This window comes from Lissotriton vulgaris, chromosome 2_2, assembly GCF_964263255.1.
Source record: "Lissotriton vulgaris chromosome 2_2, aLisVul1.2, whole genome shotgun sequence".
Taxonomy (NCBI): Eukaryota; Metazoa; Chordata; class Amphibia; order Caudata; family Salamandridae; genus Lissotriton; species Lissotriton vulgaris.
The window spans coordinates 304,664,017-304,690,723 of record NC_141688.1 but is presented as its reverse complement, the minus strand read 5'-3'; the positions used below and the strand labels follow the sequence as shown (position 1 = coordinate 304,690,723).

At 42.7% G+C, this 26,707-nt stretch overlaps 1 protein-coding gene across 1 annotated transcript in view; it reads right to left on the bottom strand.

Annotated features, from left to right (window-relative positions):
- Positions 1-26,707, bottom strand: part of LOC147729357 (astacin-like metalloendopeptidase) — a 531,217-nt gene that overhangs the window by 464,181 nt on the left and 40,329 nt on the right. Inside the window, exons 2-3 of the mRNA XM_086959628.1 lie at positions 25,430-25,457; positions 7,452-7,502 (exon numbers count right to left, since the gene is read on the bottom strand). Of these exons, the coding sequence (XP_086815754.1) occupies positions 7,452-7,502; positions 25,430-25,457 (79 nt within the window). The remainder of the gene's footprint in view (positions 1-7,451; positions 7,503-25,429; positions 25,458-26,707) is intronic.

Here is a 26,707-nt window from a genome sequence, read left to right as displayed (position 1 = left end):
AGCTGATCCTAGTGGCTGAGGATTCTTCTAAAAACTTCTAAGGAGTCCCTGGTGTTGAGATTAGAAATATTTATGAGAGAGGTAGTATGCTCTCTCTTAATATTGGTTTAAACAGGGTTTATACAGAATATACGAACCAAAAATATTAGTGGACCCAGTGACGGTTAGTTGCATAAAAAATACCGTGTGTCACTACATACATTTAAACACACATACATGAAAGAATTACTTGAAAACACATTAAAAAATAAACATCTAAGAAACGAAAAATACAATTGACTTACCTTAACCTGCAGCACGTCTTCTGCTCTCCAGATTCCTCCGAGCACGAGGTGACTTCGAAAAGCCAACTACCTTATCCGATCCAGACGCTGCTCTCATGTAGTGAAGCGTCTGAATTGGCTGCAGCAGGCGGCCTCAGTGTTCCGAAAGGCACTCGAGCCTGTGCCTGCTCTCCAACCTAGCTGTCTATGACAGCTGGGTTGGAGAGGTTTGAATTGCGCATGTCAGACTAGCCGTAGTAAGATAATCTGCCAAACCTACAAGCGCATTTCAAATCGAAGTGGCCTCTTCTCATTGCTGCCAATCGGCAGCAATGACAAACTAGTCCCCCACTCAGTTCAGCAGAAAGTAAAAAATAAAGTGGTAATTTAAATCATTTATTACTATTTTATTTTTCCTTCTGTTTGCAGCTGTGTGAGTGTGGGGAGAGTGGGGTGATGCTTCTCAGCTCCTGTGGAGGAACCACCGCTGGTGAGACTAAATATTGTGTCAAGAATATTGAGGAAAAATAATGTGAAGGTAAGTTTCTATAAGTAAGCGAAAATTTACTATATATAACTTCTCATACAAGTACCTTTACGATATATATATATCCTCATGGTAGATAGATGAATAGTAAGTCTATACATCACCTATTTGCACTTACCTTCTCAATATTTTGGTCCTAGATATTTTTGACAGACTATTCGGTCCACACAATATTTTTGGTTCAGATATTCTGTCAGTGATATTATTTAAATCCATGAGCCTTAGGAAAGGTTTCGTACCACGTCAACCAACAGTTCTAGCCTGCAGCCAGTTCAACATGTGTGTGATGTTTCTGTGGAAATACTGAATTGCACGTGTGTGTGGTATCACCCCCTCCCCGCAAAATGGCACCGGCGAGCCAGCTATGCTTTCCAGCAACATGAGCTCCTAGTTGGGTTCCTTAAGCTGTTCTTTGATGTGACACCTTATTTCTGAAGTGACCTTACCCACCACCATGCTTGATTCCTACGACATCACCCATTTTCAACATTACTTACTAGGATAACACAAAAATGACGTGGGCATGTATTAGAGTTGAGTTGGAGGAGACTAATTTGAGAAGAAAGTGTTAAATTCTCTGTTCCATCTGCAGGAATGTTTCTGGTAATATTTCCTGCTCCTTACTGTGCATATGGCTATATATTTACTCAAGCAGCAGGTAATCCAAAAAGAGAGAATGTAATACTCCATGCCTAAATTTGAGGATCTTGGTTTATAATAATATTATACGACCCCTTACAGTCTTATGTTGCCCCATACAATTCCCTATCAAAGGCTTAGTGAAACAGGTGCCTTCTCCCTGTTCAGTAGCAAATATTAGTTCACTTTCCATAGAACAAATTAGAGAGTTGGTCAGTATATTTAAAAAGTAATTGAGCTAAATGTTACTTGTGTACTGAGAAGAAATGACGCTGTGTACAAGAGTAACCCCCAGATTCATCATGGTCATGTTTTGCGAGTCCTTAATAGCGAATTTTAAGGATTCACTATTAAAGACTCGCAAAACGGGATGCATGTAGAAATCACAATATTTTATGTGATTTCTACTGCTTCCTTATTTGCGATTCGCTAATTGCTAATCGCAAATAAAGAATGGCTTTCCATTCATTCCTATGGGCCTTAGGCCCATAGGAATGAATGGAAAGCCATTCCTTATTTGCGATTAGCAATTAGCGAATCGCAAACAAGAAAGCAATTTCAAGGATGCCAGGGTGTCCAAAGGACACCCTGTAGCACCCCTGAAACGGTAATGTACACTGGTGTTGCGCACACAAATGGCCAAAGGACATGTGTGTGTGTAACATACAACTTAGAACAAGCATTGGAAATGCAACAGGTCTTGCATTAGAAAAGTTGGAGCTATTGGTCTTGTAAATGACAAATATTTTATTTATTTGTTGGTTTTTAAAATAGCTAAATTGATAGCTTTGTCATTTATAATGCCAATAGTTATAACTTTCGCGAATGTGACACCTACAGCATTTGGAATGCAACATGTTTTGTATTTACGTGACTTAGATGGCAGCTCTGGTCGTTAGGCCACATCTCTAGAGAGCAGGAGAGTGCAGCAGGGGAGAGAAGCACAGCAATGCAATAGGTCTCGCATTAGGAAAGTTTGAGCTATTGGTATTGTAAAGGACACATTTTTTATTTATGTGCCTGTTTTGAAAATAGCGAAATTAATAGCTTTGTTATTTACAATGCCAATAGTTTTATCTTTCGCAAATGTGACACCTATTGTAACACAATATGTGTTGTAGCACTAAGTGGTGTGAGGGTGAGGGTTGTGAGGGTGAGGGGTGTGAGGGTGAGGGCATGTGAGGGTGAGGGTGAGTGGGTGTGTGAGGGTGTGAGGGTGAGGGTGAGTGAGGGGGTGTGAGGGTGATGGTGTGTGTGGGTGAGGGTGTGTGAGGGTGAGTGAGGGTGTGTGAGGGGGTGAGGGTGAGGGTTAGGGGGTGTGAGGGTGAGGGTGTGAGGGTGACTGAGGGTGTGTGATGGTGAGGGGATGAGGGTAAGGGTGTGTGAGGGGGGGTGATGGTGAGAGGGTGCCGAGGGTGAGGGGGGTGAGGGTGTGTGAGGGTGAGGGTGTGTAAGGGTGAGGGTGTGAGGCTGAGTGAGGGTGAGAGGGTTGTGAGGGGGGGTGAAGGTGTAGGGGGTGAGTGAGGGTGTGTGAGGATGAGGGGGTGGGGATGAGTGAGGGTGTGTGAGGGTGAGGGTGTGTGAGGGTGAAGGTGTGTGAGGGTGAGGGTGTGAGGCTGAGTGAGGGTGAGAGGGTTGTGAGGGGGGTGAGGGTGTGAGGGTGAGTGAGGGTGTGTGAGGATGAGGGGTTGAGGATTAGTGAGGGTGTGAGGGTGAGGGTGGGTGAGGGTGTGAGTTGGACTATTAAGAGGACTTCTTAATAAACTCCAACTAGTCCAAAAGGCAGCGGCCTATCTTATTTCGGCATGCCCCAAAAGACAATATTTCGGCATGCCCCAAAAGACAATACTAAGTAAAACTTGAAGCCTCTACATTAGCTCCCATTAAACAGAGGATAATGTTGAAAACCGTGACCATCGCTGAGAGGGCCTGGCATATTTTCAGCTCTCTCTATCTACGAAGGAGAGAGAAACGTGAACAGTCAAAATATTGAGTCCAAAATATCGATTGGACATAATATTGAGTTTTAAATATAGATTGGACAAAATATCATATGGACAGAATATAGACATCAAAAATATCATTTTTAAGGTAAGTAATGTAATATTGAATGTTAAAAATATAGAAAGTTAAAATATCAAAGTATATAATATAGATTATTAAAAATATCGATTTCTTAATAATATCAAATTTTTTATAGTGTTTTTTATGTTATAATATGTGTGAAAAGTGTGTATTTATATTATAATTAATTTTTATTAATGATTTTTGTATTTTTGTTTTTTGCGTAATTTAATTCTGTAGCGGGTTGTGGGTTTATAGGGGAATAGGGTGGGAAGTAATTTAATTATAATTAATTAAATATGTAAATGTATTTATTGTTATTAATTTATAATTATTAGTTAATTAATTTATATTTGGTAATTAATTATATTTTAATTGGTAATTAATTGTAATTAATTGATTAATTGATAATTATATTAATTTTACAAATTTATTTTCTGTAGCAGGTTGTTGGTTTATAGGGGAATAGGGTGGGAAGTAATTTATTTATAATTAATTAAATAATTAAATTAATGTAATTCTAATTGATTGTTATTTAATTTTTAATTATTAAATCATTAATAGGTAATTAGTAATTAATTTGTATTAATAGTTAACTAATTGTAATAATTAATGTTAATTAGTAATTTTAATTGATTAATTATTATATTATAGGGGAATATGGTGGGAAGTAATTTATTTATAATTAAATAATTAAATTAATTTAATTGTATTTAATTCTACTTGATTGTTAATTAATTTTTAATTATTAAATAATTGATAGTTAATTAGTAATTAATTTGTATTAATAGTTAACTAATTGTAATAATTAATGTTAATTAGTAATTTTAATTGATTAATTATTATATTATATTAAATTGGTAATTACTTTTAAATATTTTTTATAGATATTAATTTAAATTATTCACAATAACATATGAAGTATTTACTTTCCCTAATGTTGCATTCTCTGGAGTGGGAATATTAATTTTCATTCCTACGCTATCCAACGCTTTCCCTACTGTTACACTCACTGGAGTGGGAATAGTAATTTTTACCCCTACGCTATCCAACGCTTTCCCTACTGTTGCACCCACTGGAGTGGGAATAGTACATTTTACCTCTACGCTATCCAACGCTTTCCCTACTGTTGCACCCACTGGAGTGGGAATAGTAATTTTAACGCCTACGCTATCCAACGCTTTCCCTACTGTTGCACCCACTGGAGTGGGAATAGTAATTTTAACCTCAACGCTATCTAACGCTTTCCCTACTGTTGCACTCTTTGGAGTGGGAATAGTAAGTTTTACCCTTACGCTATCCAACGCTTTCCCTACTGTTGCACCCACTGGAGTGGGAATAGTAATTTTGACCCCTACGCTATCCAACGCTTTCCCTACTGTTGCACTCTTTGGAGTGGGAATAGTAATTTTAACCCCTACGCTATCCAACGCTTTCCCTACTGTTGCACTCTTTGGAGTGGAAATAGTAATTTTTACCCCTACGCTATCCAACGCTTTCCCTACTGTTGCACTCCTTGGAGTTAGAATAGTAATTATTACCCCTACGCTATCCAACGCTTTCCCTACTGTTGCACCCACTGGAGTGGGAATAGTAATTTTTACCCCTACGCTATCCAACGCTTTCCCTACTGTTGCACTCCTTGGAGTTGGAGTAGTAATTTTTACCCCTACGCTATCCAACGCTTTCCCTACAGTTGTACCCACTGGAGTGGGAATAGTAATTTTTACCCCTACACTATCCAACGCTTTCCCTACTGTTGCAACTACTGGAGTGGGAATAGTCATTTTAACCCCTACGCTATCCAATGCTTTACCTACGGTTGCACTCTTTGGAGTGGGAATAGTAATTTTAACACTTCTGCTATTGTATGGTAATAATATTGGATACTATTTAATTATTTTATGTTACTATATACATATGTTTTAACAAATGTGATTAAAACATTTTTTGTATAACTTTTAATAATTATTTAATTATTATAAGTTAATTAAGTATTTTTAAGTATATTTTAGTAATTAATTTTTAATATTAATTTAATTCAACATTGTTTTTAATAAAGTCGATATTTTTATAAACTATATTTTAGTTAACAATATTTTATACTCGATATTTTTGTACTTACCTGTTTGTAGATACAAACTCGATATTCTGTCTGTCGATATTTTTTACACAATATTTTTGATAGTCGATATTCTGTCCCTCGATATTATGTCAGTGATCCGAGAGAAACAGTGCGCTCCTAGCAGAACTCTAAGCTCTTCCAACGAGGGCTTAGGAGTTATACCTAAATACACATGGAGAGGCTATGAGGATGCTCTTGTGCCTATTTGACAGCAAAAAACATGAACCTGCTTCCCAAAGCACTTAGATATTCGGATACAGAAAAAAACCTTTAAGGCTCCATTAAAGACATATTTTTTTTTTTTGAGACGTACAACACCAGGAATGCTTCACACAATGCTGTTGCATGCTTCATGAATAATTATTAATTCATTCATACAAATATGGGTATTGTTCAGAATAGGTCCATTCGATGTTCCCTTCCAAGCCTGCACGGTCCTTCCGGTGGCGCAGGAGCAGCACGGCTGGCGCCGCCTCTGCACGTGGGTGTGTGCCTGCCTCCGTGCGAGCCCGGGATAGCCTATGTGGGCTTCCCTCACGCCAGCACGACAAACGGAGGCAGGAGAGCGGCAGCATCTACCAGCGGGGGCAGAGCAGAGGAATCCCGAAGACTGCTGTGGGGAAATGGCGGGTGGGAAAACAACGGGGTGAGGGCAGCAGAAGAGAGATGGTGGGCACAAGGCGGTATCTGATGAGTGAGAGAAAAGGCGAGGCAAGGGGAAACAAGTAGACAAGAAAGGACCGGGCGGGGGCGAGCGGCAGTGTCAATTAAAAGATGGAGAAAGGAGGTAACGAGAAACAGAAGCAAGATGATTAGACTGAAAGGGCAACAGTGGGGATATATGAGGGATGAGAAGTAGAAAGAGAGGAGAGGCACACTGTGGGAAATTGAAGAGAGAGGGCAGCTAAGATCTCTGGTGGCACTTATTTTAGTGAAAACTATCTATTTCCCGCTGCTACGACCAAGGTGTATTTGCCCAGTTAAATGCAATTCACTTGAATGGGTTTTAGAGTTTGGGTAGTTTATCACAACAAGACGGAGGGCATTGCTGTGGGGAGGGGGGAGGAGAAATGCGACACGGCCGCAGCAGGGGGCGCGGAGCGGGGAGAGCGGCGATGAGGGAGAGACACGGCCTGGCGGCCGTGAATGGTGTGAAGCAGCAGGGGCCTTTGAAGTGAAGGTGGGGGAGGAGTGCGGCTGAGGCAGAGCGCACCCTTGGGGAAGCTTGTGGGGTGGAGCGGGAAGACCTGCTGGGGAACAGATGGCTGGCGATTTGATGGTGCACACGCATTTTAACTCATTGCGCCTGCGCATTAAGCTAAAAGCGCACATGCACTTCATCAAATCGCCAGTCTGGTTAAACTCTGTTTAAGCCGCTATAGTCTCGTTCCACTCAATGCGCATGCGCATTGACAGGCAAGACCTAAAAATGCACTAAAGTGCATTTTTCTACGTTTTTGCTATTTACCACGTAGTTAGACTTCGCGTTAAATAGCGGCCCCAAATTGCGAATTTGCAATTTTTAAATGGTTCATGAATTGCATTTAAGGAATCTCAAATTGAGATTCCCTAAATACAATGAATCGCAATTTTGCGATTTCTAGAATTGCGATTTTTGCATTTGGAATGATGAATCCCAAATACAAAAATAGCACTCGCAAAGGGCCAGATTCTCAGAATCTCTCCCTTTGCGAGCCAATTTCGGCTTGATGAATCTACCTGTAAGCTCCCTAGAGCAGAGGCTGGTGCCTCGCAAAAGGTCTGCTTCATGATGACCCTTTCTGACACTCACGACTCATTCCCTCATGATTACCTTCATTGCACTTGGCTATGATGCTGAACACATCGGCCCCCGACTTTTGATCTGTGGAGAAATAACAAGGAATCATAAGAAGACGGTGAAGGAAGGGCAGGACCCATCAGCTGATTTCCCAGACACAAACAAAACTCTAGATCCTGGCACATCCTTTTCGAATCCGGCACTATGTAAACATAAATTAATAGCTTTTCTGAACATTACTTTTTTCTATGTAGCAATTTTCTAATAATAAAATACGCTAATGTTACCCAGTTGAATAAAAATCCTTATCAACCACAGAAGACTGATTTGCTAAGTTTTCCATGCAGGACTTTTAAGATGTCAGTGCCATATTGTGCAGAGCTTTCTGATGACCGCACATTAAATCGCAAATGTATATTAATATGTTTCTCTCCGAAACTGTACAATTTTGGCCATTTTGTGTTGCGGTATGGGTGAGGACGTAGGCATGTTCTTTACATGTGTGACCTTTTTTAATTCTTGCGCACACTTGTGAAAAGGCCCCAAACTTACAACTCATAAAGTTTGCCCTATTGGACATCTTTGCAACGTACTGACTAGAAAAAATGCATGCAAATGAGCTTATTAGGCAATATGTCCTGCAAAAAATGTTTTTAGTTGTTTTTCTAAACACATTCAGTTCAACAACATAATGAAAATGTATATCAATGCTGCATGTAGCATTATATTTTTAGTAATTTGCGCCCCACTACTTTAATAAATAATTCAACAATTTATGATTTTTATCTCAGAACAGCAGAGGCATAACCCTCATTAACCCATCAAACCAGATTAAGGATTAATGTGTGATAAAGCAAGATTCTACGACATTTTAATATAGTCACACAGCATCTACACATAACAATAGCGGATAAAAATATTTTTCCATTGGAATTCTTTCCATGAGGTCCTCATTACGAGTACTCCCGACCGCCTGATGAGGCCGGTAGCAAGATTTACTGGCCCGATCAGGATTTCACTTGTTATCTTTCCCCCTGAGATCTTGGCATTTAGCAGCAAAGTTCTCCTGGTGAAACACTGGGTAAAATTGTGGGAATAAGCGCATAAACAGAGATTTTGGCAAGTTATTCCCATACGGAAATACTCCCCAAAGATATACAGATGGGCATGGTATAAGTAACACCTTGAAAGGATAGGGATAGATAAACAGAGAAATCCCAAAGCACTTACAGAAGTCCAATCAACACGTAGCCACACTGTCTATCTATTCCTATCCTTTCAAGGTGTTACTTATACCATGCCCATCGGTCATACTACGTGTTGATTGGACTTAGTATGACTGATGGGCATGGTATAAGTAACACCTTGAAAGGATAGGGATAGATAGACAGAGAAATCCCAAAGCACTTACAGAAGTCCAATCAACACGTAGTATGACCGATGGGCATGGTATAAGTAACACCGTGAAAGGATAGGGATAGATAAACAGAGAAATCCCAAAGCACTTAGAGAAGTCCAATCAACACGTAGCCACACTGTCTATCTATTCCTATCCTTTCAAGGTGTTACTTATACCATGCCCATCGGTCATACTACGTGTTGATTGGACTTAGTATGACTGATGGGCATGGTATAAGTAACACCTTGAAAGGATAGGGATAGATAGACAGAGAAATCCCAAAGCACTTACAGAAGTCCAATCAACACGTAGTATGACCGATGGGCATGGTATAAGTAACACCTTGAAAGGATAGGGATAGATAGACAGAGAAATCCCAAAGCACTCAGAGAAGTCCAATCAACACGTAGTATGACCGATGGGCATGGTATAAGTAACACCTTGAAAGGATAGGGATAGATAGACAGAGAAATCCCAAAGCACTCAGAGAAGTCCAATCACCACGTAGTCTGACCGATGGGCATGGTATAAGTAACACCTTGAAAGGATAGGGATAGATAGACAGAGAAATCCCAAAGCACTCAGAGAAGTCCAATCAACACGTAGTATGACCGATGGGCATGGTATAAGTAACACCGTGAAAGGATAGGGATAGATAAACAGAATTCCCAAAGCACTCAGAGAAGTCCAATCATCACGTAGTATGACCGATGGGCATGGTATAAGTAACACCGTGAAAGGATAGGGATAGATAAACAGAGAAATCCCAAAGCACTCCGAGAAGTCCAATCACCACGTAGTATGACCGATGGGCATGGTATAAGTAACACCGTGAAAGGATAGGGATAGATAAACAGCGAAATCCCAAAGCACTTAGAGAAGTCCAATCAACACGTAGCCACACTGTCTATCTATTCCTATCCTTTCAAGGTGTTACTTATACCATGCCCATCGGTCATACTACGTGTTGATTGGACTTAGTATGACTGATGGGCATGGTATAAGTAACACCTTGAAAGGATAGGGATAGATAGACAGAGAAATCCCAAAGCACTTACAGAAGTCCAATCAACACGTAGTATGACCGATGGGCATGGTATAAGTAACACCGTGAAAGGATAGGGATAGATAAACAGAGAAATCCCAAAGCACTTAGAGAAGTCCAATCAACACGTAGCCACACTGTCTATCTATTCCTATCCTTTCAAGGTGTTACTTATACCATGCCCATCGGTCATACTACGTGTTGATTGGACTTAGTATGACTGATGGGCATGGTATAAGTAACACCTTGAAAGGATAGGGATAGATAGACAGAGAAATCCCAAAGCACTTACAGAAGTCCAATCAACACGTAGTATGACCGATGGGCATGGTATAAGTAACACCTTGAAAGGATAGGGATAGATAGACAGAGAAATCCCAAAGCACTCAGAGAAGTCCAATCAACACGTAGTATGACCGATGGGCATGGTATAAGTAACACCTTGAAAGGATAGGGATAGATAGACAGAGAAATCCCAAAGCACTCAGAGAAGTCCAATCAACACGTAGTATGACCGATGGGCATGGTATAAGTAACACCGTGAAAGGATAGGGATAGATAAACAGAATTCCCAAAGCACTCAGAGAAGTCCAATCAACATATAGTATGACCGATAAAGAGATGTTTTTCAATTACAGATTTGTGTTGATTTGAATTTATTCTTTTCACAGTTATTCACATTTATTGAGTAAAATCCATTGCAAACAGGCAGCCGACAAGTAGGCCATCTAGGCTTGAATTCTACGACAGTGGCAGTATTCAGTCTGTAAAGACAATAGTGTAGTACCTCACAATATAGTGTTTTACGGTATTGAGAACTAGAAGACTCGGTACCAAAAACCCGCTTGTCTGTAGGTGCTGGAAGACGTATTATTTATAATAGTAGCAAAAAAAGACGAGTGTGAAGTATTCGAAAATAGCGAAAAGTCCTGGCTCTGTGCAGATAATAATCTTGAAAGTAAAACGCTATTATCTGCAGGGACACAGGACGTTTCGCTTTCTTCGAATACTTCACATGCGGCTGGTCTTGCTACTATTATAAATGATACACCTTCCAGCAGCTATTTGGTACTGAGCTCTCCAGCTGTAACTCTCACTGTGCTCTGCAATGTGCCTCTTACCGCCCATCTTTCTTCTAATTTCATTTCTGAATTTCTTCAGATACATGGATTGCCCTTTCCCTATTCTTAAGGAACAGGAATTGACATGTTTTTTGCCAATTCCTTCACGGTTTTAACACCAGTATTGCAAGTGCTTTTCCCAAACCATCATGGCCCATAACTTACTGAATGTCATTTCCTGCTTCTCTTCTCACTTTCTTTGTTTCCCATATATAAAGAGCTGATATCATCTGTGCTATACATCCCAATGGTGGATTTCTCTCACCTGGGGTCTTTTGCTAATTGTTTCCTGTTTTACCTGCTCTTAGGCCTCTGATACTCTATCGGGAATTCATAGCCTCAAATACTGGAATGCTGTTCTAGCTGGATTCAGTTCTAATTTAAACCACTTTGGGGGTTGTAAGTGCCAGGCTCTGCTACTAATGTCTATCTTTGATTCTGCTGTCTGTCTAGAGGGTTTTTACCTGCTTTGTGCAATACAGTAGCTACATGAAGAATTCTCTTTTACCTCTGGCAGCCTTGATGAAAAAAGAAGAAGCAATTGACATGCATCGGCATGTATGCGCACTCCCCAGTAGCCGTCTTAAAATTATTTTTGTTTATGAAAAAGCATCCTGTGTGTGTATGCTTGTGTATGCACCGGAAGCCGCCTTTATTATTTTTACTCATAAGTTCCAAAAGAATTGCTGGTGCACCAAAAGACATGCACACACACAGGCGGGTATCTTAGCATTTGTTTTTCATATGATATGAAAAAGAAATCCAAGATGTCCACCAGTGAATGTGGATAAGATGTGTGGCTATCTTGGAATGTTGTTCTAAACAATTCAAAGAAAAAGCATCCTAAGATGGTCACCCATGTGTGTACATGCATGTTGAGGCACCAGCAGCCATCTTGGGTTTGTAAAAACTTTTCACAATGCCACAGTAAACAGAATTAGCAAACACACTAGGTGTGCCTGTCTGTTGCAAGCAAGTCAACTGCCTTTGTCAATGATTGTAGAAGGTATGAGTTAATTTGCCCATTTACGCCTTTCTCTAAATTATACTGCAGGTATTTTTAGCAGGCAAATTCTCCTACAAAAATCCCTTTGCTTGGTTTAAATTCATCATAATTAATGCAAAAAGGATTGGGTATATTCAAATATTTCATTTGATTAATACCAAAGGTGATATTCTGGTAAAACAAGCTGCTTTACATTCCTTCAAGATTAACCTGAAGGCTGCTCTCCACAGCTACCACTAGGATAGCTTTCAAAAGGTTATCTTTGACCTCATACATCATAATGGTCGTTTGGACCTGTTCAAGATGCCCACTCTAATTAGTGGACAGCATATAGCAGGCCAACTTCTCACAGAGTCATCTGCTCAATATTGGAATCCTACAGTCTGGTGTAATACTCAATGAATGTCTCATTAATATTTGCCTGATTGGGTATTATTCTTCCCTGGTGACTCCTGATTGCAGCAATTGGGGATCTTGGGATTCCCGGATAACAGAAGCCAGACTAGCAGTCATCCTACTTTGTCACACTTTGAATGATGGCGAGCTAAGTATTCTCTGTAATCTAGTTGGCATAAATTTGCAAAGGTTTTTTTATAGTGTTACAGCCTCTTTTGTATCAACCTGGGCAGGGTTCTGGTGTTGCATACAGTGGAACATTTGAAAACGTAGAAATAAGTTTCTAATGTTGTTAGTACTCGGTAAAGCACCAATCTAGTGCCATAGATGGACATAGTACAGAGGCCTCCCAGTAAGACCTTATATCTGTTCAATTCCATTAGGTAGTCTGACTCGTTTCAAGAAAGTACTGATTCACTGCTTTAACCATATTAGCCCTGAAGGAGGCATCCCCGAGTGTCATGTGGGTATGGCTGCACGGGCACTACCCAAAGAAGGGATGTCCTAAGGGGATTGTGGTGTACGAGCTAGATATTCAGCTGACCAGCTCAACATTACGGGGCTACAGTATAAAAGGTCAGTGCATCTGTGTAAATCATGTACCACTGAGTTATTGGAATTTTCTCATGCCAGAAATCGACCCCCTCCATGTGCAGTCACCTCAGTGACATAGAGGAGGATCCAGATAGGGATACGGGGGAATCTGCGTTTGAGAAAAGTGAGAGGAGTAATCTGTCTATAAATCTGGCTTAGTTCACGTTAGGTGCATACAGCACCATCAGTGTAAGTGTGAGACCATTCAGCTGCCCCTCCAAAAAGGCATATCTGTCTTCCGGGTCCACAGCTGTATTTTGAATCGTGTAGGAACCCCCTGGGGCGCTTCCAGATACCAGCGGGAAGCTCACAAGCTGTGGCGGATGCCATGTGCTGGGGCGCATCGCTGAAGCTCAAATATGAGTGACCATCCCGGCTGCCATCTTTACCACACCCCGTCAACTTCTCACTTAAGATCTCTCATGCGATATCAACTGAATCTCACCGCGCCGCACAAATTAAACATACAGAAGGCATCTCACCTAACCACAAGCACTGAATTGGAGACAATAAACTCAGGCGAAATATTCAATTAACAGATGACCACAGCCTTTGAAATACTAATCCGTAAAAAGAATTCCAAAAAGTAGAAGTGAAAAAAAAATCCACTACTCAGGCAAATACTCAATGCTAAATGCCCAGCTAAGGAACTTTATAAACTTCTATCAGATTTTCACAACCTAGAATGCTATCTAATCTCCAACTCACTTTGACAAGAGATCTGTAATAAACCATCAACACATTAATTAATCAATGCAGACACATTGAATTCTTATTTTACAATTAAGAGGCACAACGGCTCCCCTAGCACATAAGCAGAAACATATTATACGGGTGGGTATAATTTTTAATTTCGCCATCAGATTGGAGTCATTTTTTAATTCCATGTAACTTATCTCATGCACAATTGTTCATTCATTCCGCCGTTCCTCAGGCAGAATTAAATCAGCACTGTGATGGTTTTAAACCGGACTGGAAGAGGGAGAAGTCCCTCTAACTTTTAATCTGCAGTTATTTTTAAACATAGAGGGACTGCTCCCTCTTCCAGCCCTGTAAAGAACCACTTCATTGCAGTGCATATTTCATAAGTATGTAAGGGCACTGAGTAGTATGCAATGGAGTGGATCCTCCTCGGTGCCCTTACATAGATAGGTATGTAAGGGCACTGAGTAGTATGCACTTGAGTGGATCCCCCTCCGTGCCCTTACATAGATAGGTATGTAAGGGCACTGAGTAGTATGCACTTGAGTGGATCCCCCTCCGTGCCCTTACATAGGTATGTAAGGGCACTGAGTAGTATGCACTTGAGTGGATCCCCCTCCGTGCCCTTACATAGGTATGTAAGGGCACTGAGTAGTATGCACTTGAGTGGATCCCCCTCCGTGTCCTTACATAGGTATGTAAGGGCACTGAGTAGTATGCACTTGAGTGGATCCCCCTCCGTACCCTTACATAGATAGGTATGTAAGGGCACTGAGTAGTATGCACTTGAGTGGATCCCCCTCCGTGCCCTTACATAGGTATGTAAGGGCACTGAGTAGTATGCACTTGAGTGGATCCCCCTCCGTGCCCTTACATAGGTATGTAAGGGCACTGAGTAGTATGCAATGGAGTAGATCTCCCTCGGTGCCCTTACATAGATAGGTATGTAAGGGCACTGAGTAGTATGCACTTGAGTGGATCCCCCTCCGTGTCCTTACATAGGTATGTAAGGGCACTGAGTAGTATGCACTTGAGTGGATCCCCCTCCGTGCCCTTACATAGATAGGTATGTAAGGGCACTGAGTAGTATGCACTTGAGTGGATCCCCCTCCGTGTCCTTACATAGGTATGTAAGGGCACTGAGTAGTATGCACTTGAGTGGATCCCCCTCCGTACCCTTACATAGATAGGTATGTAAGGGCACTGAGTAGTATGCACTTGAGTGGATCCCCCTCCGTGCCCTTACATAGGTATGTAAGGGCACTGAGTAGTATGCACTTGAGTGGATCCCCCTCCGTGCCCTTACATAGGTATGTAAGGGCACTGAGTAGTATGCACTTGAGTGGATCCCCCTCCGTGCCCTTACATAGATAGGTATGTAAGGGCACTGAGTAGTATGCACTTGAGTGGATCCCCCTCCGTGTCCTTACATAGGTATGTAAGGGCACTGAGTAGTATGCACTTGAGTGGATCCCCCTCCGTACCCTTACATAGATAGGTATGTAAGGGCACTGAGTAGTATGCACTTGAGTGGATCCCCCTCCGTGCCCTTACATAGGTATGTAAAGGCACTGAGTAGTATGCACTTGAGTGGATCCCCCTCCGTGCCCTTACATAGGTATGTAAGGGCACTGAGTAGTATGCAATGGAGTGGATCCCCCTCGGTGCCCTTACATAGATAGGTATGTAAGGGCACTGAGTAGTATGCACTTGAGTGGATCCCCCTCCGTGTCCTTACATAGGTATGTAAGGGCACTGAGTAGTATGCACTTGAGTGGATCCCCCTCCGTGCCCTTACATAGATAGGTATGTAAGGGCACTGACTAGTATGCACTTGAGTGGATCCCCCTCCGTGTCCTTACATAGGTATGTAAGGGCACTGAGTAGTATGCACTTGAGTGGATCCCCCTCCGTGCCCTTACATAGATAGGTATGTAAGGGCACTGAGTAGTATGCACTTGAGTGGATCCCCCTCCGTGTCCTTACATAGGTATGTAAGGGCACTGAGTAGTATGCACTTGAGTGGATCCCCCTCCGTGCCCTTACATAGGTATGTAAGGGCACTGAGTAGTATGCACTTGAGTGGATCCCCCTCCGTACACTTACATAGATAGGTATGTAAGGGCACTGAGTAGTATGCACTTGAGTGGATCCCCCTCTGTGCCCTTGCATAGGTATGTAAGGGCACTGAGTAGTATGCACTTGAGTGGATCCCCCTCCGTGCCCTTACATAGGTATGTAAGGGCACTGAGTAGTATGCACTTGAGTGGATCCCCCTCCGTACCCTTACATAGGTATGTAAGGGCACTGAGTGGTATGCACTGAAGTGGATCCCCCTCGGTGCCCTTAAATAAATATGTAAGGGCACTTAGTGGTATGCAATGGAGTGGATACCCCTTGGTGCCCTTACATAGGTATGCAAAGACACTGAGTGGTATGCAATGAAGTGGATCCCCCTCGGTGCCCTTACATAGGTATGCAAAGGCACTGAGTGGTATGCAATGGAGTGGATCCCCCTCCGTACCCTTACATAGGTATGTAAGGGCACTGAGTGGTATGCACTGAAGTGGATCCCCCTCGGTGCCCTTAAATAAATATGTAAGGGCACTTAGTGGTATGCAATGGAGTGGATACCCCTTGGTGCCCTTACATAGGTATGCAAAGACACTGAGTGGTATGCAATGAAGTGGATCCCCCTCGGTGCCCTTACATAGGTATGCAAAGGCACTGAGTGGTATGCAATGGAGTGGATCCCCCTCCGTACCCTTACATAGGTATGTAAGGGCACTGAGTGGTATGCACTGAAGTGGATCCCCCTCGGTGCCCTTAAATAAATATGTAAGGGCACTTAGTGGTATGCAATGGAGTGGATACCCCTTGGTGCCCTTACATAGGTATGCAAAGACACTGAGTGGTATGCAATGAAGTGGATCCCCCTCGGTGCCCTTACATAGGTATGCAAAGGCACTGAGTGGTATGCACTTGAGTGGATCCCCCTCGGTGCCCTTAAGTAAATATGTAAGGGCACTGAGTGGTATGCAATGGAGTGGATCCCCCTCGGTGCCCTTACATAGGTATGCAAAGGCACTGAGTGGTATGCAATGGAGTGGATCCCCCTCGGTGCCCATAAATAAATATGTAAGGGCACTGAGTGGTATGCAATGGAGTGGATCCCCCTCGGTGCCCTTAAATAAATATGTAAGGGCAGTGAGTGGTATGCAATGGAGTGGATCCCCCTCGGTGCCCTTAAATAAATATGTAAGGGCACTGAGTGGTATGCAATGGAGTGGATAGCCCTTGGTGCCCTTAAGTAAATATGTAAGGGCAGCAAAGGAGTATGTACTGCACTACAGTGGTGCGTTGCAGGGCTGGAAGAGGGAGCAGTCTCTCTATGTTTACTAATCACTGCAGATTAAAGTTTAATTGAGATTCTCACTCTACCTCTTCCTGGATTTCTGTTGAATTGTAATGTACTTCCACTGAATGAAACTCCACGAATTCCGCCCACTCCCAATTCTTTATTCATATCATCCGTTCCAAAAATTATAAACTCAGAAATATGAAGACCTGCGTGCCTTCAGATCCCTGCCCTACACAAATATTCAGAAATATTCATTTATCAATATTAGCAGCTATCCCAGTCAGAAATATTATCAATAACTCCTTAAACTCAAGAATTTTCCCAGACATATTGCAGAAGGCATACATACGCCAATTACATAAGAACAACTTGGACCCACAAGATCAGAACAGCTGGAGGCCAATCTCCAATGGACCTTTCATTTGCAATCTTGTAGCGAGTGGTATACAGCCAGATCTCGAAATCCATTGAAGAAAAAGAACTCCAAAATGCGCAAACAGGATTCTGGCCTGAACTGAATCACCCTAATTCGCAATTTGGGATGCTATGAAAATCAGAGTTGCCGAAAAATCGTGCCGCTTTCTTGGTACGCGTGGACCTTTCAGAAGATTTTGACAGAGTTCACTATGACATTAAGTTCTAGACTCAGTTGCTATTGACACCATCACTTTTTAAAATACTTACTGCATAAAAACAGGAGTTCACAAGGGTCTACTATCATATCATCGTCTATCATAACACCTCTACATTTCATCATACATGAAACCACTACCAGATTATATCAGAAGTTTGGAATGCATCTGGCATACGTACACAGATGACACAGAACATTCTGAAATTAGAAAACACTAGATAGAAGGGAAATCAAGTCAGTACCTTCTTCATGTCATTAGATCAATGTATGACATGGATTCACCCCAAGTTAAATACTTCAAAAACTAAAATACTGACCTGCACCGAATAACAAATTATGATCTTTTTTTACAGACAGATAAACTAGGATCTCTTCCAAAAGCAGCTAAGGAGGAGGAGGTATTGAAGGAAAGTGTTGGAATTATCCTCAGGTTTACACCTTCAATAAATGCTCAAGTGAACAACTGTCTCCAGGGGTGGCCTTTGACATGTGCAAGCTGTGCACCTGCACAGGGCCATCAAACCCCAGGGGCCACAACGCCAATATATATCCATAATATAATAACCCACTAAGGATGGATACATATTTGCGTGGCGGCCCCCGGCAGGGATTTGGCGGCCCCCGGCACTGTTCCACTTCCAAACTGCTTCAGGCAGAATTATACTACTAGCATAATGATGGCATCAGTGGTATGAGTGTGTCCACTCTTGGGCTTATGCTTACCATAGCCTATTGTTACACATTCTCGCCATATTGTCATGATCAATGGCTTGATGGTGGTGGACGTACTTGTCATTTAATAGTTAGACCTTTCATGTGACGGTGATTCATCATGTAATGTAGACTTTGGCTAAACGGTATATGTTAATGTTTCAACTTATCAATAATGTTTAACTGATAGTTACTAAAAAATAAGAAGCTAGTAATTGAGGACAGAATGGCTTTTTTCATAAAAATGACATTCTTCTGTTTTAATCCCCGTGGATTGGTGTGGCTCACTGGTTAGAGGCGGCAGACCCGGGAGCAGAAGTCGGCCGGGACCAGGGTTCAATTCCCGACGCGGCAGGGTCGTGGACTTTGGTCAGCGGACTCGATAATTCTCGTTTCGGTGCCTACTCTAATCAGGGGTCTCGGCAACTCTGGGAGTCAGCTTGCCTAATCTCCACAACGGCCCCTCCAACGCCAGGGATGCTTGGCTTCACCTTGGGGACTCCCAGCAGGGACCATCCCACAGGGAAAGCCAGGACGGGTTCCCCAGCGTTACACAGTGCCAGGAAACCTCCGGGTAACAGTGCGCTTTACAAGCTCAAACATAATAATAATAATATTAATAATCCCCAGTGCTATGAGCCTACTATACTAGGGGGACCAGACCAGCAGGTGTTTGTGACTTTGTTTAAGTATTTGTAATTGGGGCTCACCATAGCCCCTTATCTACGATAGGGGCACGTCTCCTACTTTGTTTCTGTTACTGTCTCTAACCACTACTGGTAGGGGTGCTTGTTTGTATTGTATTGTCCCTGCTCCTATTTAGAAGCCACCATCTATCTGAGCCTCTCTTTAAAGGGTGTCTGGTATGTATCGAATTTCAGACGGGTATCAGTAGCCCTGAGGACATGAAGAGTGGATTGTTGCTCTTTGTAGAACCATGATCTCCCATACTGGGAGTTAGCTCCATCCGTGACATCTGGCATTGTCACTCGGGCTCATGGGGCCTGGTAACTACAATTCCCAGACTGCTTGAACCGCGTTCCATGTTTGAAGCATGGTCAGGTGCTCGTGCACTACATAACGGCTTCTCAGTGTTGCCAGATTAGACTATTTCTCACACAAATAGTGACAATTTCCAATTTGTACTGGGAAAAACCACACCTAGCGGGTGACTGATTTTTGAGCTGGGTTGTGCCTTGAGTGCATCTTTCCCAGATGAGATATCACCTCATCAATGTCTCTGGCTGCACAGTGCTCTCAAATGTGAATGCTGCCTCCTGAGCTCAGTTGGCTGCTCTCCCTGCTTTGACTGTGTGCAGGCACGAGCCCTCCCCTCTCCCAGACCAACCCCCTCCCTAACCACAAACTACGAGGCAGCAGCCAATAACCGCACTCATACAATAATGAAATAAATAGTTACGTGAAGGCCTGAGGACCATCATACTATGTGCTCTGTAGATAGGGCAAGGATTAGATGTGGATGCAGTCTATGACCCACTAGTTGGCACTGTGAGCAACTCGGACTGCTTTCAGCACAAAGACTTTACATCGTACCCCACCATAAACATCCACCTACACCCTGAACTCGCGCCAAGACACCTGAGAGCATTCGTGCGCTGTACAAATTCTATTAACATTAACATTAACATTAACTCATTTCACAATATACACCATACAAGGGTCATACATTGTGTAGGAGGGTGTAGAATTATGTAGTGATGCTGGTTAGGCTTCACTTTGCAATACTTTCACAAACCCGAAATATTGCAGCTACAGGTAACAAGCATTGGCATAGCCAATAGGCCTCGCCTTTGGGACCTTATAAGTGTTTAGCCATGCAACTTGATGTTGTTGCACCAAGGATATTGTGCTGGATAACTAAACACTTATAAGGTCCCAAAGGCGAGACCTATTGGCTATGCCAATGCTTGTTATATGGTAGGTTTCCCATTCATTCAAAGTATTTGCAATTATAGTATATCTTCTATAAGAAGGAGTGAGGCTTTCAAAAAGTGTTGTGAAAAAAAGAGAAGAGGGTTGGGACAATGTTGGTGGTGTGGCTGTGTTTTATGGAATAACATGTCCTCCATTATAAGTTAAAAGGATCTTCCAAGTTACTTCTGACTCTCAACATTTTACACTGAAACTACCCTGTGACTTGCAATATCCCCATTATGTACAGCTGCAGCATTTGTTGGATCAAAGGTAATGAAGAGATGGAACCGAGTTTCTCCTTGTCCACAGAAGGCCTTTGCCATGTTGAACAGCTATTCTGTTCAACGGCTGGCATTAAAGATCATTTTGTACGTTTATATGGCCCTCCTAAGGCAAGAATGTTTGCTGATACAGAGTACTGTGCTGAAGTCCAGTGTTTGGTGGTGCTGCGGTGAGTGGGCGCGATTCTGTTATTCAAAAGGTGACCTGTGGGGTGTTGCATAGTGCAATTTTTGCACATGACTGATGCAAATGTCGACCTTTGACATTACCCCCATAGAGAACACATGCATGCTGCTCAGAGGTGAAATGCCAGACGCCATGTTGATCCTGGAACGCTGACTATTTTATTGGGATTGTCAGATTATTGAAAGTACATTGTGTACAGCACCCAATGATTGCATGTTGGACTGGTTCATTCCACTGAATAGTCTCGGACATCCCTCTGTATATTTATTTATTTATGCAAACAGAAAATGGAAGGTGCACACAATTAGAGTCAAAAAAGGCAGTAATATGTTAAATATCTTCTTCTTTATTTAGTGGTATTCATTAGACATAGGCACAGCCAACGCGTTTTGTTCCATTTGCCTTTAAGGAACTTCGTCAGGGCAAAAAATATGATATATAATTCAGTGCTGTCATCAATATTGGACAAGGATATGAGGATCAAAAAGAACAGCTACCAGTTGTGGGTCAAAATCATGTGACCTGTAGAGACGGTGTCATCACTGAATGAGATGAGTCCAGTTGTGATCCTATAGATATATTCCAAGTACGCCAAGGCTGACTGGTGTTAAGTAAAGGATCAGGTGGTGAGTATAGCTGAATTATCACTCCACGGGAGGTCTAGTGGGTCCCGTGGGGAAGTTTTCTATATTTCTCTAAACCTTGCTGTGCCACTTCGCTAGCAATCCTGGCAAGCAGGGAGGTACGACCTCCATCTCGTCCAGGTCAATGTTATGACTCCCAGGAGAGTTCACATCTCGTGGCAGATTCCAGTCTTGGTGACAGTAGCTGCGGGCTGCCAGCCAGAGCACAGGAAAGGCTGGGGCAAACAGGTGGGCAACCTCTAAGGTAGCCACCTGGGTGCATGCCACATGGATCGAGGTGGCAGTCCAGTGTCACTTGTGTGCCCACACTGAGACAATGCTGTCCCTGCATGCTGGCTTGGAGAACCCCAATGTATTTTAACTATTCTGTTTATATCATTTTTTACCCTAATAGGTGAAATATATCTCTGTCGAGGTAGGATTCATCTGGGTATTTTTGGTTTTAAACAAATTTGTATCCCGCGATTAGGCTATTGTATTAGGCACCCTTAGCCCTATATAAGCTAACACATTAGGGCAGAAACATGTTGGCTTAGGAAGATGGTTTGAACCATTGTTCTCAAGTACCATCTCCTTCTTGTTTTTAGATATAAGGAGGTCTTCACTATTAAAGGTGATACACAGTGATACAAAATATTTATAATTTGTCTGGGCTCCGCCATATCCCAAGTAGATTTGTATCTAAGAGCTCCCTCCTGCCTTCGCATCCACCAGGAGGCCCAGTCCGCCATGGTGGTACTGTCCTACCAGGGTGGGGAGAGGCTGCATATGATGAAGCATGACAAGCTGTAAATGAGGATTCCTCTTCAAAAAGACTGGTCTTTCCACGTATCTCAACAGTATTCATGTGACGTCCTCATAGGGCTCGGACTTGTATTTCCAAATAGGAAAACAGCCAGACTTCTTGTTTGAGCTAAAGTACTTTCAGCCTGATTCATGAAAGGTAATTGCGCTCGCAAAGGGCCAGATTCTGAAAATCTGGTCCTTTGCGAGTGCAATTTTTGCATTTGGGATTCATCATCCCAAGTGCAAAATTCGCTATTTCAGAACTCGCAAATTTGCGAGCAATACCATTTAAGGAATCTCTATTAGAGATTCCTTAAATGCTATTCTTGAAACATTTAAAAATTGCGATTACGCAATTTTGGGCCGCTATTTACCGCGAGGTCAAACCTCGTGGTAAATAGCGAAAACTTAGAAAAAGGCTTTTAAAAGCATTTTTCTAAGTTGCATGTTACACACACACATGTCTTTTGGACATGTGTGTGTGTAACATCTGTGTAATTTGACATTTCAGGGGTGTTACAGGGTGTCCTTTGGACACCCCTGCACCCTTGAAATTGCAATCTCATTTGCGATTAGCTAATTGCTAATCGCAAATAAGGAATGACTCCCCATGCATTCCTATAGGCCCATAGGAATGAATGGGGAGTCATTCCTTATTTGCGATTAGCAATTAGCTAATCGCAAATAAGGAATCTGTAGGAATCGCAAACAATATTGCGATTCCTACATGAATCCCGTTTTGCGAGTCTGGAATAGCGATTCCTTATGAATCGCTATTTCAGACTCGCAAAACTTCACAATGATGAATCTGGCCGTTTGTTTTGTTGCAGCATTCTTCTGTTTATCCAGCTCACTGACACACAAAAAAGAAATGGATGCAAATCAGAATTATCCGTGGCATTGGGAATAGCCAAGTCCTAACAGCAGGCATGGCCACCTCTCAACAGGAGGTAAAACAATCACAGACTGGTTTCAGGCATGCTGGGATGGTTATATTTGTATTTTATGAAAATACAACCAGAAGAAAAGGGTTCTCAGTTATAATTTGGGCGACCTGCTTTCAACAGGATGATGAAATCGGGAGATGCCCTTCTAGGTGAGTACATTTTTCTCTCCAGCATTGCCTGGGTGTTCGTGTCGTGTCGTTTCATAGAGGTAAGGAGAAAGAATGTGGTAGAGAAAAGTGCAGATTGGAAGATGTGACATGGACAGTGGCCTAAATGTCCCATTGTACGCTGACGATCTCCCTAAAGCACATACTCATGCAACTCAAACCCCTCCATCAAGCCTATTACCATCCTACTAGAGTGTGGACTTGTGGAGGGCGCCTAGCTCAACAAGTACAAAGGGGTGCTCTTCTGTGTGATTTGGACCTGCTCCGTTATCAATGATACTGGCAGAGATGGATGGACCCTGGTGAAAGTTCTTGGATGGAGTATTTCATTGGATCCTAAGCTTACACTTGGCATCATGGAAGAATGGGGGGAAGCGGTGCCCCTCATTCTTTGCTGGGTGTAGGCTTCTAATAGCTAAGAGGGACACCGCGCGTAAGTGGAGAAGCAAGAAGCTCCCAACAATGGCTGACCGGCTCAGGGATATGAACTGGACCCAATGTTTCATAAAGGCGGAGACTGCGTATAAAGCATCAACAGATGTGGGGGCCAAGGAGAGCAGCCTGGGCCATGGCAAAGGGAACAGACAGGTAGACGCAAGATGTATTTTAAGGAATTTTTATGTACTGGAGAAAGAGCTCCTGGCTCCTAATATCGGTAGTTGTACAAGGCGAGGAAAACTATGTTGTACCTAATGCAGATCGATTGCTGTTTTGTTTTGTTTTTTTCTTTTATAGAAGGGTTAACGAATAAAAACATCTATATAAAATATACTTTCAAGAGATAGCGTAGAACAATAGAGGGAAGTAAAATGCAAAAGTGAAAGAAATGCTATAAATATTTTTAAACAAAATATACCATGTGAAATTACATACCCAAGTTTTATGGACTACCTCTAGTGGCATGGCTCTCAAGGCAGTTTTTGGATAAAAGTCCTCAAAAATGCATACACTTACCATTATTTTTCAAAATGTACTTGTGGAGGGTGAAGCCATTGAAAGTTTTTCACACAGTGAAAGTATTACACTGTTTAATGAGTCATGATACAGCTTATGCCCTAAAGTGTTCAATTTGGCCCATTAAAAAAACCAAAAAAAAACATTCTCAGACACGGGACTCCCCAGCTGCCACACACCTTCAACTCAGATGCAACTATTACAGCTCACTTCCTACCCTCATTCACTCTGTGCAAATGGTTTTAAGGACTGATTACGAGTCAGGTGACGTGTGATCCCCACCTCCCCCCGGTGGGGTGCAGCTCCTTGTGATCGCGAAGGGCCCCATGTTCCTGCACCAGGTTTTACTGAGAGCAGTAACACAGGAACCAAGTTCATTGGCTGGAATCTCCAGCTGGTAAAATCATGTGAGCCTCTGGCCGCAATAGCCACCAAGCCTCGTCCACCGAGCCCTTCCAAGCTTTTTTCCAAAACCATTCTTCCATCCCGGCCCACAGCAAAGAATGATAGCGTTAAACCCATGGTAATAGTGAATGCAATGTGAAATTCTGCGTCAGTTACTCCCCGTTTCGAGGGCTTCAACCGGTAATAGGGTAATTCAATGCAGAGATATAACGTTCATTCAGCCATTCAGAACCTTCCTATAGAATACCGCCTCACTCGTAAACATTCCACTGCTATCAGACGTCATCAGCCAACACTCTTTCAGGCTGGCTTCTTTAAAAACCTCCGGCCCCATTTTGAAAGCTCACTAGCCCTAGTGGCTTTGGCCCCCACATGGAAAAGTATTCTCTCTCTCTTCCCTCCGCTACCCACACAAACTACTGCCTTCACCACCTTTCCCAGCACAAATAATAAAGTGCACTGCAGTGCTTGTCAGACCCCCTCGAAAGAAAACACTACAATCCATACATCTCCATTTCATTGAGTGGGGAGGGGGTCAAGAGGCAACAGGCACCCCCTGCTTAAACAAGAATAGATGAGGTTGTACTCGACCAACCCTATAAAGAAAACTTGACTAGGAATGCATCGTAACTTTAAGGCAGTGGCCAGTATATACTGTGGAAGAAATGCCATATTACAGCAACAACTACAGGAATCAGACATAGTACCAAGACTTCTTGTACAGAGAGGTACTTACCGCATCGCACATTGTTTCCTACTGATGTCTGTAAAGAAAAAAAAATCTTATTAACACTAGTAAACTGGAAAAGACAAGCGATTATCTTCTAACTACGAGTATAAAAGTATTTAATGAACAATAGCAAAATGAACAAGCATTTGCAATGCAATAGGTCTCGCAGCATTTAAGTTTGAGTTACTGGCATTGTAAATGACAATGCTTTGCATAATTTTTGTTTTTTGGTGTCCGTGTGTGCATGGCAGTGGTGGTGTCTGTGTGTGCATGGCAGTGGTGGTGTCTGTGTGTGCATGGCAGAGGTGGTGTCCGTGTGTGTATGGGAGGGGTGGTGTCCGTGTGTGTATGGGAGGGGTGGTGTCTGTGTGTACATGGCAAAGGTGGTGTCTGTGTGTGTGTATGGCAATGGTGGTGTCCGTGCATGCATGGCAGTGGTGGTTTCCCTGTGTGTATGGCAGTGGTGGTGTCCGTGTGTGCATGGCAGTGGTGGTGTCTGTGTGTGTATGGCAGTGGTGGTGTCTGTGTATGTGTATGGCAGTGGTGGTTTCCCTGTGTGTATGGCAGTGGTGGTGTCCCTGTGTGCATGGCAGTGATGGTGTCCGTGTGTGCATGGCAGTGATGGTGTCCGTGTGTGTATGGCAGTGGTGCTACGTATATAAGTGTGCTTGGCCTGTGGCCATAGATTAGACTAAGGGTGTGATCAGAGTGTGTGAGTGTTTTGTTTGAGGGGGCAAGTGTGCGTTTCTGTGAGTAGAAAGTGAAGTACGCAGTGTTGTGAATAGGCATGAACATTCGTTCATTTGAAAATACATTTTAAGCCTTGCAGGCATGATTCATCAGCCATGAGCTAAATAAGGCAATCAGTAATGAAGTGCCTTTTCAGCCATTTTATCAAATTGGCAAAATCGGATATTTGAGATCAATAACTTTAATTGAACTCCGATGGCCCATTTTTGATGGATTTGGTGGTTTCTCTGTGAAAGTGAGCACCACTACCATGAAACTGTGTGTGTGTGTGTGTGCGCGTGCATGTGTGTGCACACGCATGTGTGTGTGCCCATGTGTGTGTGTGTGTGGGGGTCTGTGTGTACATGTGCGTATGTGTGCGTGAGAATGGGTGCACACAAAAGTACTGGTAAAAAGATCACTTTATTGTTAATGGGCTATGAAGGGGGGCAGCGTGGTGCCGTGGGGTATTGTGGCTTGATGAATAAGCTTGTGCCGCACAGACGTTTGCGAAGGACACACTCATGTGCACTCCTACAAGGTGCTCAAAGAAAA